Source organism: Helianthus annuus, chromosome 8 (assembly GCF_002127325.2).
Source record: "Helianthus annuus cultivar XRQ/B chromosome 8, HanXRQr2.0-SUNRISE, whole genome shotgun sequence".
NCBI lineage: Eukaryota > Viridiplantae > Streptophyta > Magnoliopsida > Asterales > Asteraceae > Helianthus > Helianthus annuus.
Window position 1 is genome coordinate 18,816,163 of NC_035440.2, and position 19,548 is coordinate 18,835,710.

The 19,548-nt window shown below is 34.5% G+C and overlaps 2 protein-coding genes across 2 annotated transcripts; both read left to right on the top strand.

The window, feature by feature from the left end:
- Window positions 1–1,060: 1,060 nt before the first annotated feature.
- Window positions 1,061–6,713, top strand: LOC110899704. The gene is made up of 9 exons (XM_022146600.2): window positions 1,061–1,510; window positions 2,224–2,260; window positions 2,395–2,473; window positions 2,568–2,613; window positions 2,708–2,806; window positions 3,254–3,322; window positions 3,407–3,764; window positions 4,503–4,657; window positions 5,851–6,713. The coding sequence occupies exons 1-9, from the start codon at window positions 1,130–1,132 to the stop codon at window positions 6,421–6,423; spliced, it is 1,797 nt and encodes a 598-aa protein (XP_022002292.1). The 5' UTR covers window positions 1,061–1,129; the 3' UTR covers window positions 6,424–6,713.
- Window positions 6,714–13,245: 6,532 nt separating this feature from the next.
- Window positions 13,246–17,372, top strand: LOC110899703 (probable serine/threonine-protein kinase PBL21). The gene is made up of 6 exons (XM_022146599.2): window positions 13,246–13,677; window positions 13,783–13,961; window positions 14,056–14,245; window positions 14,964–15,355; window positions 16,090–16,452; window positions 17,169–17,372. The coding sequence occupies exons 1-5, from the start codon at window positions 13,581–13,583 to the stop codon at window positions 16,372–16,374; spliced, it is 1,143 nt and encodes a 380-aa protein (XP_022002291.1). The 5' UTR covers window positions 13,246–13,580; the 3' UTR covers window positions 16,375–16,452; window positions 17,169–17,372.
- The last annotated feature ends 2,176 nt before the right edge of the window (window positions 17,373–19,548 follow it).

The following is a 19,548-nucleotide window of genomic DNA, read 5'->3' on the forward strand; positions in this document are numbered from 1 at the left end:
TGGTTATTGTAAAACATAAATCCATTGTATCGAATTATAGACTTAACACTATAAGTTCGGTTCGGTTTTAGTTATACTGGTGAACCAAATCTTCATAACCGTAACCATAATCGATTGTTCGGTTAACCAAAGCTTCATAACCAAAACCATCGGTTATGTTGGTTATCGATTAAAATCGGTTCGTTATGTCGGTTATGGTTCGGTTATTGGTTATGGCGGTTAATTTTCTAACTCGTAGGTCTGACTAGTGTTGACTTGGGGCGATTATCAAGTAATGGACGTATTAATGAAAAATTAGTCAGTGACCGGTCGTATAGCGATTAATCGCCGACTAGTTTCGAGTTTTACAACACTACAAAAAACTACTCACAAGACGAGTTAAATCTTTTCAAACGGAGCTCAAATTGAGCCGGGTTTAAACTCTCACAAGTCAAGCGAGCTCAAGCTTAATAACAATCAAGGCTTCGACTCATTTACACTTCTTACATGTCAATTATAGATGTTAGGGGTGAGTAATAACCGAACCCGACAAAACCAAACCGAAATTAACCGAAAACTAAATAGCAAAAAGCCTAATTAACCGAACATCGGTTATCAGGTTTTTTATGTACCTCAGTTAACAGAATTAAACGAATCGAATTAAACCAAACCATTCATATTTTTATATATTTTCAAGCTTCAATACTCCCGTTTTATGTATTTTATGTTTTGTACCTCAATTTCGTATATTTATACATCCAATTCATGTAAGTATATTTCAATTTTCATGTATTTATACCCCAATTCCATGTATACCTAAGTAAAACATTTACCCTAAGTTTGGTTTGGTTATTAACCGAACTACACAAAAAATCGACAAACTAACCGAATAAGCCAAACTAATTAACCAAAACTCGAAAGATTGATTAAACATGTTAACCGATGACTTCGATTTCAATTTCGATCAAGACTAAGCTCTACTTGATACAGGGGTAAAAATGACCAAATTCTAAAAGTGTAGGGTAGAATCCTACAACCTCACAAAAATGCAACAAGAAAACAAAATATTGTATAATGGACTGCTTTGAGGTATAGAGAGAGAGAGAGAAGTGTAGAGAGAGAAACAACCAAACAAACAGAAATCAATCAGATGGGTAAAGCAGGCGGAGCAACACCATCACCGGCGAAGAAGAAAAAAGGCCGTCCATCACTCACAGATCTCAAAAAACGAGCCTTAGAACAACAACAATCTCACCGGAGATCCACTCGCCGGAACCCTAACTCCGACACTGCCGATGCATCTGCCGACGAAGATGATTACTACGACGACGACGACGATGAGCGCAAACAGAAGAAAGTCAAGCTCGTTGTTCGTTTGCCCCAATTGAATCAACAACAAGAGCCACAACGACGTCGTTCTGCCAGATCTTCTTCACCCGCTAATTCGGCTTCCTGTGGCTCTGATTCGAATGCTGACGTGGATATTCGACAAATTGAGTCCGGATCTGGTTGTGCTGGTGCTAATTCTCAGGTAATTTTGTCACAAAAGTTTTTAAATTTATAATTAAATTGAAAATTAGGGTTTATTGTTTGAATTCTAAAATTAGTAATTTTGAGGATAAACAGAGGTTTAAGAAAGTGTGCAAAATTGATGACAACAATTTTGTGTATTTATTCAGATCTTTCTTTTGGGTATATGCGCGCGTGATTCGGAAATTGTCTTTATTTGTTTATTTATTTAATTTTTGTTTGCAGTAAATAGTGGAAAATAAGTATAAAATCTGAAAATATATGTAAAGTTTTAATTTTTATTTGCAGTAAATAGTGGAAAATAAGTATAAAATCTGAAAATATATGTAAAGTTTTGTGAAATCTAAAAAAGTTTTAATTTTTTTGAACTTTCTGGTTCTGAAAACAAAATTGGTATTTTCGATGCTTTAAGGTGGATGAGGGTTTCTGGATAGTTTGTACAGTTTGTATTATTTATATGGACAACAAAAAGAAGGTTCATAATATTAATCCTCAATTATGTACCTGAAAAAGTTCAAATTTGTCACTTATTTAATGGTTATTGTGGATTGTTATTCTATCAGCTGCCATCTGGCTGGTGGTGGTTTTCTTCTTATCTTGCTTGTTGATAGTTGATAGTATATAGTATATAGTATCTTGACTTTGACTGACTGGCTGACCCTTTGACTTTGGTTTTTGTTGCTGATGAATCTTTCATGTGTGTTGTGTTTGTAGGATGAAAAGGATGAGAAAGCGATGGAGAGTCTTCATGGTCTTAATCAAAAACCTTTTTTTTTTTAAGTTTTTTTTTTGTATAAATAAAATGCAACATGTTGTTGGGAAATTCCCAGCATTAAGTTTCACTGGTCTTCATTTTCTTGATGTTACCATTTAATATGTGGACAGGATCACCATTGGAGACTGGACCCACAACACCTTTGCCAGACAAAAAGTTGTTGTTGTTCATTCTTGACAGACTTCAAAAGTGTGTCTTCTTTTTCTTTCACTTCATTGAAAAGATGGCTTATTTCTTGTTGTACAGTTGATGGACTAAAACCGGTGTTTGCGTGTATCTGCAGGAAGGACACACATGCGGTGTTCTCTGAGCCCGTTGATCCTGTTGAGGTGGTTCATCCAGAATGTTTTGTTATTGATCTTACTGTTTGTTAATTGTTAAATGTTTAATTTGTTGCTGATATTGGGAATTTTGTTTGTATAGCTCCCTGATTATCATGAAATTATTGAGCACCCTATGGATTTCGGCACTGTTAGGAGCAAACTTGACAAGGGACTTTATTCGAATCTGGAAGAATTGGAGGTTAGTCATTCGTCGTTGGTTATTTTTTGTATGAATTTCTGGTTTGTTTTCAATCTTCCAAACGAGTCAAAGACTGGCTTTTGTATGGTTGCTCTAAGTTCAGGGGCTCGAGGCTGCGCCTCATGTACTTTTGTGTCAAAATTGGTCAAAGTTATGGTCTGTTGGTGGCTGATATGTAAAAACAACCAAAGGGTTGAAGAAATTATGAAAATTTTTCTTGATAAAAAGATTGATATGTAAAACAGATGGAAGAGAGGTATAAGTTTACTTGGTTGTACATAGAGCAATGCCTCGCGCGTACGTGATGCGTGCCCCTCGGATTTCGAGACCTAAACGCGTCAGAGCGCCTCGTGCTTTTTTAAACCGCGCTAATAGTTCTTCATTTGATTTGAGCTAAATGTTGTGTTTACAGTTTACATCATCTTGTTTTCTTTTCTACGTATGCAGGCGGACGTGTACTTGATATGTTCAAATGCAATGCAGTATAACTCATCTGACACTGTTTTCTTTCGCCAGGTGTGCTTCACCTTCTTGTTTCCGATCTAACATTCTATATACAAAGTTATATATCTTATTTTTTTTTTATTTTCGTTCTTTTAGGCGAGGTCTATACAAGAATTGGCAAAAAGGGATTTTGAAAATTTGAGGCAAGAGGGTGATGACGGTGAGCTGCAACCGAAGGTGGTGAGAAGAGGCAGACCTCCAAGCAAGCACTTGAAAAAGCCACCTGGCAGAACCTCATTGGACATTGTGGTTGCTCCTGAGTCCACCTCAGGCGCTACTATTGTAGCGAATACTGTAGCAAATACCGTAGACAACACAAATGACTCTACTCCTTACAATTTAAGACGAGGACCCATGATTTATAAGAATTACGCTGATGGTTTATTTCCATCAAGTCGTACCCGTAACGGTGAACATAATGAGCTGTTAGCAGACTGGAATGAAGAATTTCCAGGTTTTATTTGCTGTCTTTTTAACATATTAGATAATCGATTATGTGTTTATTTATCTGTGTAGTATAAAAATGGTAAAAGTAGATTAAAATGCCAATATAATATTTTGTTTACTAATTGACGCCCCCTAAGTTTTGACTTTTTGATTTTTTAGAGTAAAATGCCATTTTCGTCCCTGAGATTTTGCTAGTTTTGCGACTTTCGTCCAAAGGTTTGTTTTTCCGCATCTGGTTCCAAAAGGTTTGAAATCTTGCCATTTTCATCCGGCTTGTTAACTCCATCCATTTTTCTGCGTTAAGTCAGGGGTATTTCTGTCTTTTTTGCTAACTTAAAAAAGACAAAAATGCCCCTGACTTAACAGAGAAAAATGGATGGAGTTAACGGACCAGATGAAAATGGCAAGATTTCAAACCTTTTGGATCCAGATGCGGAAAACCAAACTTTTGGACGAAAGTCGCAAAACTGACCTAACCTCAGGGACGAAAATGGCATTTTACTTATTTTTTTATTATCTGTATGATAACAGGACATGCAGATTTTACATGATCTGTTTATGAGAATTTAAATCTGCGATTTATAGTTTATTTTCATTGGGATATGGTAATGAAAAGACGAAAACTATAGTCAACACTCTTGATCTATTTTCTCTTTGAATGCCCTTGATTATATTTTAGTGTTGTACTTATTTTTTTTTTAATTTATCTGTTTCTATTTGTTAATTAGTTGTTTTGAATGTGCAGCTCGTATTAAGAGGGCTGACATGAAATACGGGAACAAACATTTTGTTATAGACGAGAGCAGGCGTGATACCTACAAGCAGTTTCATCCATTGAATAATGCTAACACAAATTCTCTTCTAACTAACTTTGGCGGGGAAGGCAAGCAGTTATTAGCGGTATAAATCTTATAAAACTGATAACAATTTACTTTTTTTACTTTTTATATATTTCACCTACCTGCAAGTCAAGTATGATATCCTATAAACATTGAAATCTTTATAAGCTAAATGCATTAATGTAATGCACATAATCAGTTGAAGACTTTCCAAAAACTAGAAATGTTGCTCATTTATTTATGATCAGTTTATTCAAAGAGTTAATTTTTTATTTTAGTAAAATGCTATTTTCGTCCCGGAGGTTTGGCCAGTTTTGCGACTTTCGTCCAAAGGTTTGTTTTTCCGCATCTGGATCCAAAAGGTTTGAAATCTTGTAATTTTCATCCGGCTCATTAACTCCATCCATTTTTCTCCGTTAAGTCAGGGTTATTACTGTCTTATTTGTTAACTTAAAAGGGCAATTCGGTTTTTTCACTTTATTTAAAATACCGAATACCCCTGAAAAAGACTGAATTGTCGTTTAAGTTAAGAAAAAAGATGGAAATACCCGACTTAACGGGGAAAAATGAATGGAGTTAACGAGCCAGATGAAAATGGCAAGATTTCAAACCTTTTGGATCCAGATGCAGAAAAACAAATCTTTGGACGAAAGTCGCAAAACTGGCCAAACCTCAGGGACAAAAATGACATTTTACTCTTTTTCATAATCAACTCAATAAATTATTGAGTTAAATGCCATTTTAGTCCCTGTGGTTTGGGCCATTTTGCCAGTTTAGTCCAAAGGTTTGAAACGTTGCCATTTTAGTCCAAATAGTTTCAAGCGTTGTCATTTTAGTCCACTGGGTTAACTCCGTCCATTTTTTCTGTTAGCTAGAAGGGTAATTCGATCATTTTATATGGTCGAATTGCCCTTCTAGTTAACAGAATTACATATAAAATGACCGAAATGCCCTTCTAGTTAACAGAATAAAGGGATGGAGTTAACCAAGTGGATTAAAATGGCAACGTTTGAAACTATTTGGACTAAAATGGCAACATTTCAAACCTTTGGGCGAAACTGGCAAAATGACCCAAACCACAGGGACTAAAATGGCATTTAACTCTAAATTATTTTTATAGAATTATAAATAAAATAAACAAAAATTGGTATGTGGGTCAATTCAGCTTGGCCCGGTAAGTTTGGATTCATACTAATAGACGTGTTACACGATTTTTCTACCCGACAAGTTTTGATTTTTCCCATATTAATGCAGGTAGGTGTGCATGCTGAACATGGTTACTCGAGAAGCCTGGCTCGATTTGCCGCTAATATGGGCCCTGTTGTCTGGGAAATCGCGTCAAAGAAAATCAGAAAAGCTTTGCCTCCAGGTGTCACGTTCGGTCCTGGTGTTGTTGGTGAACCCGAACCTCCTGCCCCATCTATATCATTTTTGCCATCTGAAAATTACAGTTATACCCCCAGGTTAGCCAGTAACGATATTCTAAACAAACCCGAAACCCCATCCACTTCAGGACCAAAAGCTGAAGATTCTGAGGTAAAAAGTAACAAAACCGTACCCCACAGTGGTAAAAACGGTTTTAACGATGACCCAAGGAGTCATCTTTCGAAACGTGGTACAATTGATGATGCACAAGGTACAAAAGGTGATGCAAGTAATCCTGAAAATCCGACATGGCAACAAGTACCATCAATGAACCACAGACAGTTTACAGTTCCGGTTCCACCGGACCTAAATGTTGGGGTTCAGGGACCATCTGTCTCACCTGGATACGTTGGACTGAAGATTGGTTCACCTCAGCAGCCGGATTTAGCGTTGCAGCTTTGAGTCTGTGGTGGCTCTTGTGTTTGGCGGTTAAGGAGGTTGTGGGTCATCTGGTAATGGATGCAGGTTAGTCTATAGTGTAGGAAACTGTGTACAGATTAAGGATCTCCTTGTAACTTTGTACTCAAGATTGATTGGAGTATGATGAACCTGAACTAGAAATAAAAAACACAAGCATTGGGTTTTTTTTTTTTTTTTTTTTTTTTTTCTGACATTTTTTTTGGCATAAGTTATTGTTGTATGTAGTGAACCTTGAAAATTTCACTTTGATGTACTATACTCTTTAAAACCTACCCTTTAATGTATCTTACATTCAAGGTTAGTTTTTGCTACATGCTATTTTAGATAAAAATTGAAGACTATTGCTTGCATGATAAAGAAGTATTAGCAACAAGTTTTGAATGCTTGATAGTTGATACCAAAGGTTTTATATTTCTGTGTGCTAAATAACTAACAAATGGCGAAACCAAAATGACCCACAACTATAGCATCAATTAGAAAAAAACATCGAGCCGGGGTCTCACTGGGAGCAGTCTCTCTGTTCATACGGGGTAGAGGTAAGGCTGTCTACATCTTATCTTCCTCAGACCTATCTTAGCTTTGATATTGGTGAGTGACTGAGTGTAATTGAGTATAATGATGATATGAGTTGCTTATTTGTAAAATTATTACACTATTGTAGTTTAAAAGGGAGGAAACATAAACCTATTGCAAGCTTGAAGGAACATGAAGAACTGAAGAGTGCATATCTGACCCATCATCACTACCGAATACGAAACTCGATGTGTTTTGTACGCAAATGTGTATCGGCTTGGTTGAAAGATGAACGACTTTTGACTCTGTCATAGTAGATGATAGAGGCGCATAGTAAAGGAGAGTGAAGCTCAATGAGCATATTTTGAAGCCAAAATTACACAACAGCATTGATGAGTATCCGACAACCTCTCGGTCAGTGTTTAGATATGTGATGAGATGAGACGAGAACTGGATGATACATATTACTAAAGCCCATGATCGAAGGAAGCATACATTTGAGAGTGCGATTCTAGAGGATCATGGCAATGTAAAGAAACATGTTGAACGTCATTAGAGATGTTTGGTCTAGTGGAAGTTACATATTGTAGGTCCGCAAGACCAACTTTAGAGTTAGTGTTAACAAAGGTAGTGGTTGGGTTGCAATTAGACACCTTCACGTGATCTAAATCTTTTCAAGCGTATTGTTTTTTGAGATAGAAAGATATTGCCTTTGTTGCGAGTAACAACAATCCCTAGAAAATGACCCAAGTCACTAATGGTAAACGCCAAATTAAACAAGTGATCAGGCGACGTAACAAATTGCTAGCAGATTTGGCAAGAATAACTTGATCTGTATAAAGTTAAAGATTAGTTATATCGTGGACATGTCGATAAGTAAAAGTGATGAGTCGAACCGGCTGCTATGAAAGGCAATAGTCACCATGCAGGCAACGAACCATTGGTACAATGCACGAGGAGCATGCTTAAGACCATACAAAGACTTTTGAAGCGACAAACATAACTAACGTGCCATAAGCTATGTGATGCTAGTGGGAGTTAACCTTGAGACCTACAGGAAAAAAACTAAGTGACTAACCACTAGACCAACTTGTTTAAAAAAAAGCTTAAATAGTTTAAAATAAAACCTCAATTTTGAACATGTAGTGGGGAACGCATATCCTCCTTCCAATATATTCTTTTCCCTTTGCAGAAACGACAATAAAATATAAAACATTTAATTTGAAAAACAGTGGAGGAAATAAGTAGCACTTTATCTTTCATCACAAAAATAAATGAGTTACCTAATGAGGCTATCACAATAAATACCTCCCTTTTTTTTTAACGGCAAATTTGGATCACTGACGGACCACTGGAGTATCATCGTGCCACCAGCAGAACCACCCGATCATATCCATCTCCCCTTTTAAAAGTAATTTCTTTTTATTTAATCGAGTAACTGCCATTTTGGTCCCTGTGGTTTGGTCAATTTTGCCACTTTAGTTCAAAACTCAAACTTTTTGCATCTGGGTCCCTGTGGTTTCAGTTTTATTGCCATTTTGGTCCAAAAATGAAATCAGGTCATATATGTCTTATAAAATCCTGTTATTTTGTCATTTTCCACAGGGGCAAAATGATCATTTCTTTTTTATAAATAAATACCATATTTTATAAGACAAATATGACCTGATTTGCCCATAAGGAAAATGACAAAATTGCAGGATTTTATAAGACAAGTATGACCTGATTTCATTTTTGGACCAAAATGGCAATAAAACTGAAACCACAGGGACGCAGATGCAAAAGGTTTGAGTTTTGGACTAAAGTGGCAAAAGTAACCAAACCTCAGAGACCAAAATGGCAGTTTACTCTATTTAATCAGGCTATCACAAAAAGTACTTTTTTTCTAAAAGAATATTGTTACTTTTGTTTAAAAAGTTGAATACGAAAACCGAATCTAATTAGCCGTTGGAATTAAATATTGATCTATGTGTAATTTGGATTAATCTTTTTTTTTTGAGTAGTGTATGATTATCCATTTATCTTTTTCTTGTAAAGCATATTGACATTCATTGTAGATTTGAATAAAATAATAGTAAAGGAGCTTTAGCAAACTTTTATTCAAATTTGAACAAGGTCAAAGCATATCCCATGTATGTTACACACTCACACTTAAACTAAAAAACATTATAGAGAAATATTTACCTATCCATCTTCATTTTTTCGGCTATATTTCCTTTGGTCTACATACAAATAACTGCGTGGTTCTCTACTTATACTTTGGCTCGGTAGTAAACACATAAGCCCATTTAAGACATAACCAATTATAAATAAAGAACTCTAGAAACCACATAAACACATGCATCTATTGCTTTAATCGTTATACATATCGTTATAACATAACCAGATTGTTAGAACTTGTGAGACCATTGTATACTACAACTTGAAAGTGTAAGGGCTGAAAGTGTTAAGATTGGAAGTCCGCAGATCAAGACTTAGCTGATCAGGCAACAGTCACTGGCGACACACTCAGTGACGCGAGGAAGGTGTTATGATTGCAGTTCCAGATCGAGACCTGATTGGTAAGCATGACCTTTAATAATACCGTTTAGTTGACAATTTTAACTTTGTATTTTATACCAATTCCTATTATTTCAGTCTTTTATAATCCTTGAGCTAATGTGTAAAGCTTTGGTTTATTTTATATAAGATATTTTATAAGTTTTTTAAAGTTATAGAATATAGTCATTTCTAAGTGATATTAAAACTCAACTTTAACATCTATCATGTTGATTGACGTCTTTTATGTTAATGTACGTGTAAGGACGTCGTGGACTTGATAATATAGCCTAGACATCTCACCATCTATAGTTATTCTGTTCAGTTCTTCAAATTTGTTTAATCTTTGATAATGTTTTATATACACGTTGGACATTTGATCCACGATGTAATTGTAGCACTGAGTGTAGTGCTTCTGTTATTTTACGAACGATGATAAAAGAATATCATATGAATATATGAACACGTATGTTTAGGCAGGATTTGTTACGTTTGCATCTCTTTAAGAACATGGTCGATGATAGGTGTTCGTGGAGACGCATAATTAAGGTTAAAGACTTTTAGAAGCATGGTACTGTTTGTTTTTTGTTCTTACTTTACGAGCTTAGTTTCTTAGTGTTTTTTGGATGGTCTTTGATGTGATACTTGTTCATGTTATACGTTTTAGCAAAGGTACAACTTTTAGCTATGCACATTCTAATTTGACTCCTATGTGTGGTTTATGACTCTACTGGGAGTCTTATTGGAAACAACCTCTCTATCCATGGGAATAGAGTTCAGAATTGTCTATATTCCACCTCCTAGACCCCACCAATAGCTTCGCTACGAGGGGGATTCTACTTGGTATGTTGTATATATTTAGTACCTGTATTACATACTTAGGGTGTTGGGGGTGTACATCGAGTAGGGCTTGTGGGTTGCTTGGGTTTATCAGGAACATTGATGTCGGGGTCGCGAGTAGGGGTAGAGGTAGTAGTCAACGATTTGGGTAGGGTTACTTGTGTGTGTTTGTGACCGTCGAGCTTGGAAGACGACATAGGGGGCGGTTCATAAGAACCCTGGCACAGGAAGAGAGGGTTCCGACGGATACCTTTTGAGAAAATTAAGATATCAACCGATAATTTAGTAATGAACAAGTTTCGACACATTCCACCCCTTAGGCTAGAGTGTGTGGGAGGCGCCATCCCTCCTCCTCAGCCATCTATAGCGCCCACAGGGCTCTATCACCACACCCAGGATTTTAAGAGGGGGGCGCCATCCCTTCTTTGCTACCATGATAACGCCAAAAATGAAAGGTTCAGGTGGGGCCCACTAGATTTAATCCAATGAAATCTTTTTTTTTTATTTTGTTTAATAGGGGGCTCTATCGACACCATGCAAATTAAAGGGGGGCGTGATAAAGCCCCCTGGCTGACGTGGATCCTACGTACGTGGCCTGATAAAGCCTCTAGAGGGCTCCAACCACACCCTCCACCCTTATGTCGTTCATATCTTTTATTAGCGTGTGATGACGTATGTAACAACAATAATAAAAGATGTGTATGTATGATATGACAACTCTAAAATTAATAACAAATTAATAGTTTCACACTAGAAGACATGGGGTAATAGAGTAATTTGAAGTGTGGCTTTCTATTTTGCTTAGCTGGAAGTGGAACCGAAACATATATAAATGAAACGAGGCAGTGAAAGTCTTAAAAGCTCCACTGAGGGCGACTTTCAACTATTTAATTATTTCTTTTTAACATTTAATTTGGGGCCCCATCTATTTATATTTATCTTTTTTTTTGAACGTCCAACATAAGAATCGCCGGGTACTCCGTACGCGGCACCCATTGGCCGAAAGGTAGCCCGCGGCAGCCCAACCTGCACGCACGGAGCCCCTAGCCCACCATGCCACCAGTTCCGGGGAAAACCCGACCCTGCACCCGCCCGAGGGCACGACAATGCAGAACCGGTAAAACCCGGGTGGATCAGGAATCGAACTTGAGACCTTTCGGTCAAAAGTCTTCCCTCATTTCCATAACCACTAAGCTATAAGCCCAGGGTTTATTTATATTTATCTTAATTATATATTTTTTTCCCATTTTGGCTTATTAAATTTTCAAATTTACGAAGTCTTATATATTGCATATACTCAAAACGTTAAAAGTGAATCGATCCACATTAGGAAGGATGACAATAAATACAAAGAATATTTTTTTTTATATTTTAAAATTGTTAAAAATGCACTTTTTGTATTTTATAAAATTAAGAAGCTCGTTTTCTTTGTATATCATCTTTCAAATAAATTAAAAGGTCAATGATAACTAGAATAGATTTGTTTTTGTAGTAAAAGTGGAGCATAATATATAGTCATATGTGTAAATTTTTTTTAACGGCAAATTTGGATCACTGACCGACCACTAGAGTATTATCGCGTCACCCGTAGAATCATCCGATCATATCCATCTCCACTAGACAATAATGGCTATATATACACCAATTTAGGAGGAAATCTAAATGCTTAGGTGTAAAATAATTTGATTTCAATGAATTCCACAATAAAGTGCATATTTAAACAATGATGTAGCTTTTATTTTAATAATATTGTCGGGAAGAATTATGAGCCTAGAATATAAAGAATATCGAACATTTAAAAGAAAAGAAAAATAAATGAGATGTAATATAAATAGAACACTTTTGGAAAACTCCATGATATATATATATTATTAAAATTCAATAGATTTGTAAACTTTCATCTAATAGATTAAAATTTAAGTTAATCTATTTGATGGAAATGAAGAGATTTTAATTTCTTTTTAGCTAATATGACATTATGAAATGAAATCTGAATTAAATTATCTCTTATTTTATCAATCAAACAAAATAAGAAATAAATTCATATTTTAATTCTATCAAAATCTATTTTTATATGCGTTTTCTTAACGACAAATTTCTTTGATCTCACCACTCCATAAATAATTTTTATATGCGAATTAACCCAAACCTATTTTTGTCGTAAATCGACTTTTATTCATTCAGTTGAACTTATCTATAAATCAATTAGCGCGTTTACAAAACATGTAAAAAAATGGAAAACAAATAATAAGTAGGGAAATAACATTTCTTTTATTTGTTTTCATGCTTTGATTTATGTCTTTTAATCCAAAATGTAATGTAATTATAAGATACAACAATAAACCAAAATACTAGATAATATGATAAACCCGACAACAACAAATATGGTTACACTAAGGATGACAAATGAACTCGAACCTAAGAAATAAATGTTAAACCCCAAACATTCAGATATGAAATTAGTTTTAAAAATTTTTACTGTCGTGAAAAAAGAATGATATTAGATAATACCCAACCAGATTATCAAAACGTAAATACCAGTTTATACAAACAATACTTGTAAACATTTATTATTATTTTTATTTATATTCGTCTCTATATAATAGAGCAATATACTAATCTATTGACTATTGAGTTTCAGCTTTTATCCTCTATCTTTTTTTTTTAATTATTTGGAGAATAAAATGATATAAAAATAAAAAAATAGTTAAAAAAGAAAGTATTTTGAAATCCCAATAGCCGTTGAATTTCTATCCTTTAACTGAAATTCACAAGAATCATAACAAAAGGTAGAAAAAGAAAAGTATTTACAAGTTTTATTCCATGTTAAATATAGAATAGAATGAATATATACATATACTGGCACCCATTTATTACGACGGATTTGATACGTCATCTGTCATAATTTAATTCTCTGTATACGCACCAACACACACGCCGCTTAACCTCATTCCCCTCCTCAATTTCAAGCAATTACAACCACTTCACACCTTTATTTATTCATTCATACTTTTGTATTTTTCTTCTTTAATATTCTTCAGTTTTTTTTTTTTTTTCTACTTTTGCATTGCTAAATTGTTGTTGAATTGTTTATACCAATTCCGCGTTGATTTGTTACTTGTCCTATTACATGAACATTTTTGTATATTTCTTTTATAATTTAAAAGAATATATTTTATCCAATTTCTTGTGTACTCAATTAGGGTTTTTGCTTCCTGAATTTGAACTGTTGAACTGCCTCTGTGTTTATGATGAAAAGATTATTGCAAATGAAGTGTTTTGCTTGCATTAAATGTTGCTCTAAAGATGTTAAAAGTGTTGATGCTGATTTGGCTGGATTTGCAGGTTTGGATTTTTTTTTTTTTTTTTTTTTTTTTTTTTTTTGTAATTGATTGTGAATTATGGATTAAAGTTGAATAATGTGGTTTGGTTTGTAATGTTTGTGTGTAGATGTGAAAGTGAATGATAATATGAATAAGGGGAAAAGTTTTAGTAGTCAAAGGGCAAATGTGGCTCACAGTTTCACATTTCGCGAGCTCGCGGTTGCAACGCAGAATTTTAAAGATGTGAATTTGATTGGTGAAGGTGGATTTGGTAGTGTGTACAAGGGTCGGTTAGAATCGGGGAAAGTAAGGGAAAATTATGTGCATTTTTTAAGGGTTGAATTGTGTTTTTTTTTTTTTTTTTGAGTGTTGGGATTAATTGTTGAGTTTTGATGAGCAGGTGGTTGCTGTAAAGCAGTTGAATTTAAATGGGCTTCAGGGGAACCAGGAGTTTATTGTTGAGGTTCTTATGTTGAGTCTTTTGCGACATTCGAATCTTGTGACTTTGATCGGTTACTGCACGGATGGTGATCAGAGATTATTGGTTTATGAGTACATGCCATTGGGTAGTCTGGAAAATCATCTTTTTGGTAGGTTTTAATGATATATTTGTGCGTTTGATATCTTATTAAAGCTTGTTATATGAACTAGTTTCCTTGGGATATTTGGCGAAGCTTGACGTTTTCGACAGGGGGTCGAAAACGTATATACCCAAAAATTTCTATAGAACCGGGGGGTCGAAAACATATATAACCAAAAATTTCTATACGAAAACTACATATATTTGTGAATTAACGATGAACCGGTGTCTCAAAGATTATGTTGTTTCTTGCATTTGGTGTGATGTTTTTTTTTTTTGAAAATGAACTGCTTTTGGTGGCGATTTCGGGTTCTAACCCTTTAACGAATTTGTTATTGTTGTCTGTGACTTGATATCTGTTACGTTAAACATTTCTTCGTTCCTTTGTACTACAATTGTTATGTTTTATGTAACTTGCTTTTTATAAGTTTTGATCTTATTATTTTGAAGGTATTGTGATAGTTTAGAAAGAGCAATTTAACAAGAACGATAAAAAGCCGGTATCCTTCTATATTATTTCTGTTTTTATTTATTTATTTTTTGTTTCTAGCTTATGACCTGGTAATTTCATAGAATCTACAAAATAGTAGTTAAGTAACAGCTGAAAATAAATGTATGGCATGTTGAATTCGATTCTTGTGACTTCACACGATTCATATTTTTTTTCACAAAAAAAGGCCGAAAAGATTATCTGATGGCTTTAACACGTAATATATTTTTATTTTTAGATTTGGAGCCTGACCAGGAGCCACTTGATTGGCACACTCGATTAAAGATAGCTGTTGGTGCAGCGCGTGGGCTCGAGTATCTTCACTGCATAGCAAATCCACCTGTAATTTATCGCGATTTAAAATCTTCAAACATATTGTTGGATAATGACTTTAAGCCAAAGCTTTCGGATTTTGGACTGGCTAAATTGGGCCCTGTTGGTGATAACACTCATGTGTCAACTCGAGTTATGGGTACTTATGGTTATTGTGCTCCTGATTATGCTATGAGTGGTAAATTAACTACCAAGTCCGATATTTATAGCTTTGGTGTCGTTTTGTTGGAGCTGATTACCGGGCGTCGGGCCATTGACACGACCAAGAAACCTGGAGAGCAGAATTTAGTTGCTTGGGTGAGTTGACTTTTTGACCTTTAAAAACAATTCTCCTGCTAGTATTAGTTATTAGCAGTGTTGTAAAAATTGGGACTAGTCGGCGATTAATCGCTAGTCGGCCGGTCACGTAGTAACTTTCGTCAAAAATTGGTGATTCCGGCTAAAACCTGTAAATTTTGGCCAGTTTCCAACCAAACATGTAGATTCCGGCGATTAATATTGTGTACTTAAAAAAATGGGCCGACGAGGGATTCAAACCTGTCTACTTCAAATATTTACCTATAAATGTGTGTATATAATTATATATAAAACTGAAAATTACATGTAAAAATCCCAATCCGATTAATCCCGATTAATTGCTAGTCAGTACCCCACCGGCCGACTAGCGCTTAGTGATTTTTACAACCATGGTTATCAGCTCACCAATTTTGTGTTTACCAATTTATCCTCTTATGATATATCGGATTATGATGAGTAGGTTGGGTAACGGGTCAAAATCAGCTCAGGTTGAAATAACATTTTTTTTTATTTGTAAATATTTGGATTATCTCTATATATTTTTAGGAATACAAAAACCACATTTAGTAATATAAATCTTTATATAGAATGGTTTAGGAAACATTTTTGATCATGAGCCCCGTTTAGCTGTTTTTTTGACTGACCTATTTGTGATCAAACACTACCCAACTCGACCCGTTTTTAAGCAAACGGGTCAAATTTGCCACCTCTAAATATTTATTTAATTTATGCAGTCACGTCCCTTTTTAAAAGACCGTAAGAAGTTTATTAAGCTGGTGGATCCCATGCTGCAAGGTCGATTCTCTATGCGTTCGGTGCACCATGTGGTTGCAGTAACCGCAATGTGTCTTCAGGAGCAAGCAAATGTGCGGCCCTTGATTGGCGACATTGTTGTTGCACTTGAGTATTTAGCCTCTCAAGCTGAAACGTTCGAAAATCATAAGAGTTTGACTACTGTTGACTCACAACCGTCACCCTCAAAACAAGATGAAGACCATACTCGTGACCTATCTACATAACGGTTTTCCTGTTGCTGATGTGCTTACATCAGAAAATGCCAAAGTTGTTTCGCCAAAAAGATTTACTACAAACTTAAGGTAAAGTTCCTACAATGATAACGCGTATTAAAATGTAGGGTAAAGTTCTTGTACAAATAATCTTAACATACTAAACATACAAATTGAAGGAAAACTCAAAAAGACAAGGTGGCATTTTTGTAATTATCAATAACTATCAAAGTTACTCTACAAATATACCTAAAAAAACCTAACCACTCCCCCAACCCCCAAAAAAAACCTAAACCCCCCCCCCCCCCAACCCCCTAAAAACCTAAAAAAAACCTCCCACCCCCCAAAAACCTAAAAAAAAACCTAACACCCCCCCCCCCCCACCCAAGCTAAAATGCTAAAAACTAAACCCCCCAAAAAACCTAAAAAAATATAAAAAAACACACAAATTATTTTATTTTATTTTTTTAACATTTTTTATTAAAAAAACGCTACTTTTGGTAGCAGCCAAAAATTTTTTTTTTTTTTTTTTTTTTTTTTTTTGCTAACGAAATGTAGCGATTTTTTAATAAAAAATGTTAAAAAAAAATTGTGTTTTTTTAGGTATTTTTGGTTGTAACTTTGATAGTTGGTGGTAATTACAACAATACCACCTTGTCTTTTTGGGTTTTCCTTCAATTTGTATGTTTAGTATGTTAAGATTATTTGTATTTGATCTTTTGCCTTAAAATGTAACACCAAACGATTGTTAGTATTTTGATGACGTTATGATATGCTAATTCACTAGCATCCTATTCCTGGTGCAGGAATGATACCTCGCTTGTCGTTACAATGCGTTATGGATATATATTCTATGTTCTGTTTGCCGCCACGGTGTATAATTCGTAAGTGTTGATTTCAGGATATTGTTTTTTGAATGATGATGGTTTCATCTTGTATGTAGATAAATATATAATGTTTGGTTTCTTTGTCAAGTAACATTTTTATTATATGAGTTTTAATTTATATGATATGACCAGGTTCTATGGATTATATTTGAACTTGTGAGATACCAAATTTTTTAGGTGTCAAGGTAATAAGTTGCTTTGAGTGGTGAAGATGGGCCCAACTTTATATTTTTCTAACCAAAATCAATATATTAAAACAAGCGTTAACTTATTCTACAAAGGCTCCTAAAAATAAAAACAAGCGTTAAGTTATTTTACAAAGGCTCCTAAAAGTAATAAGTGTAAGAAGACATTATAGAATGACCAGTGTCAAAAAACCTAAAACCTAAACACCCCCCCCCCCCCCCAAAAAAAAAAAAAAAAAAAAAAAAAAAAACTAAACACCCACCCCGTTGAACTGTCCGATGCACTCCGGTTGAACTGTTTCTAAGCCTAACCCGGTATGATTAAAAAACTATTTTGACTTCGGTTAAAATTTCCAATGATTATGAAATGGTTGAAAGTAATGTATTCTCTTGTCCATAATTTGAAAAGAAGCCCAATTTGGATTTTTATAGATATAGTCTCATGAATATGAATGATAAACCTAACCTGTTTCTATTTACGTTGAATCTTAATAAGTTCTCAACCAACACGTGATTAAGATATTTTGATCAATAGAATTTAGTTCCTTAGATGTAAAGTTAAAGCTTATAATATTAAAGACAAAAAGAGTCAATTTTTCAACTTTAATTGTCAAAACTTACCCCTTAAATTTATCAAACCAGACTTGACTAATAGACCGGTTCTCCTTTGCCTTTTCGGTTTTCAATTTTCAACATCTCTAACTTAGATTTTTATCACAAGAAAAGGTCCAAATGCAATGGATCAACGAGAAACTACCTACGAAGGAAAAAAAACCGTAGCTGATTTTTTATATATATTTTTACTAAGGTGGGTAGGGATCCTAAGGGAACTTCACCCTATTTGAGAAACTTAAGTAGCATTCTCGAACACACATTTTCCCTAAGTTTTTTGTAATATACACATATGTATAGTATAAAATTGACTATATACATATATGCATATTGTCAAATCTTAAATTATACACATATGTATGTAGTCAATTTTAAACTATACATATGTTTATATTATGAAAAGTTTAGGGAAAATATGTTGTTCAGAATGTTTCTCAAGTTTCTCAATTAGTCTAGTGTTTCTCACGTGATCCTAACCCTTACTAAGGTAATATTGCATTTTATACATTTTTACTAAGGTAATATTCCATCTTTAGTTGCTACTGAAAATTTTCAAAGGATCAATTATCTACTATCTTAAACATAAACGACGCCACCGACACCCCCCAACTTTCAATGAAAGACAAAACAAGACTCTACTTTGAGTTTTCACAATTTTATCCCTAACATCTTTGCCACCAACCAAACTACACTCATATTTTGAGATTGCACACTTTCACTCCTATATTTCTAAAATTTTTATGAAATGTCATTTTCCCCCACTTTGTTTCTAATGTTTCAAGTTCATTTGTATTTTCATTCTTTTACTTGAAAAACATGATTTGCACACGTGCTTATATTTTTATATGTATTTATATAAATTCATGTTTCGGCCTAAAGTTTCTGAAATGAGTAGCATCAAATATAACACCTATCTTTAGTTTCTAACATTTCAAATTCACCCCCTTTATTTTCAATCTTTTACTTAAAAAATTGATTTCCTCACGTTTTTTTTATGTATATATGGTACAAATTCACGTTTCAGCATAAAGTTTTCGAAAATGATTAAGGTCAAATATAATACGTTTCATGTTTATTTTCATGTACGATTTAAGCTGATCTACGTGTTGACATAAAAAAAGCTAATTCCACACGTGCTTATTTTTATGTTCGAAATTTAAAGTTTATGAAAATGAGTCAGGTCAAATACAGGGCCGGCTCAACCGTTTAGGAGGCCCAAAGCGAACTACAGATCCAGGGCCCTACACCCTTGCCAAAATGAACATTATAAATCAAGTATTTTTAGATTTTGTAACTTATTAAGAACTAGAACACTCTAGTTTAACTAATTATCTGATAAACAAAAAGCAACGAGGTTCATTTTGATGAAAACAAAGATGAGGATTTCACCATTAATAAAAATTGGAGGTAAAAGTGTGCAAGTGTGTGAGTCCCTACAAAAAGTAAGAAGAAACAAACAAATACATATTGTGGCCTAAGGTTTGCTGGCTTGTGCAAACTGA

Coding starts and splice junctions, on each gene's coding strand:
- LOC110899704 (XM_022146600.2), top strand. CDS start 1,130: ATGGGTAAAGCAGGCGGAGCAACACCATCACCGGCGAAGAAGAAAAAA. Junction 1,511..2,223: donor GTGCTGGTGCTAATTCTCAG/GTAATTTTGTCA, acceptor TTGTGTTTGTAG/GATGAAAAGGATGAGAAAGC. Junction 3,765..4,502: donor CTGGAATGAAGAATTTCCAG/GTTTTATTTGCT, acceptor TTGAATGTGCAG/CTCGTATTAAGAGGGCTGAC.
- LOC110899703 (XM_022146599.2), top strand. CDS start 13,581: ATGATGAAAAGATTATTGCAAATGAAGTGTTTTGCTTGCATTAAATGT. Junction 13,678..13,782: donor TGATTTGGCTGGATTTGCAG/GTTTGGATTTTT, acceptor GTTTGTGTGTAG/ATGTGAAAGTGAATGATAAT. Junction 14,246..14,963: donor TCTGGAAAATCATCTTTTTG/GTAGGTTTTAAT, acceptor TTTTATTTTTAG/ATTTGGAGCCTGACCAGGAG.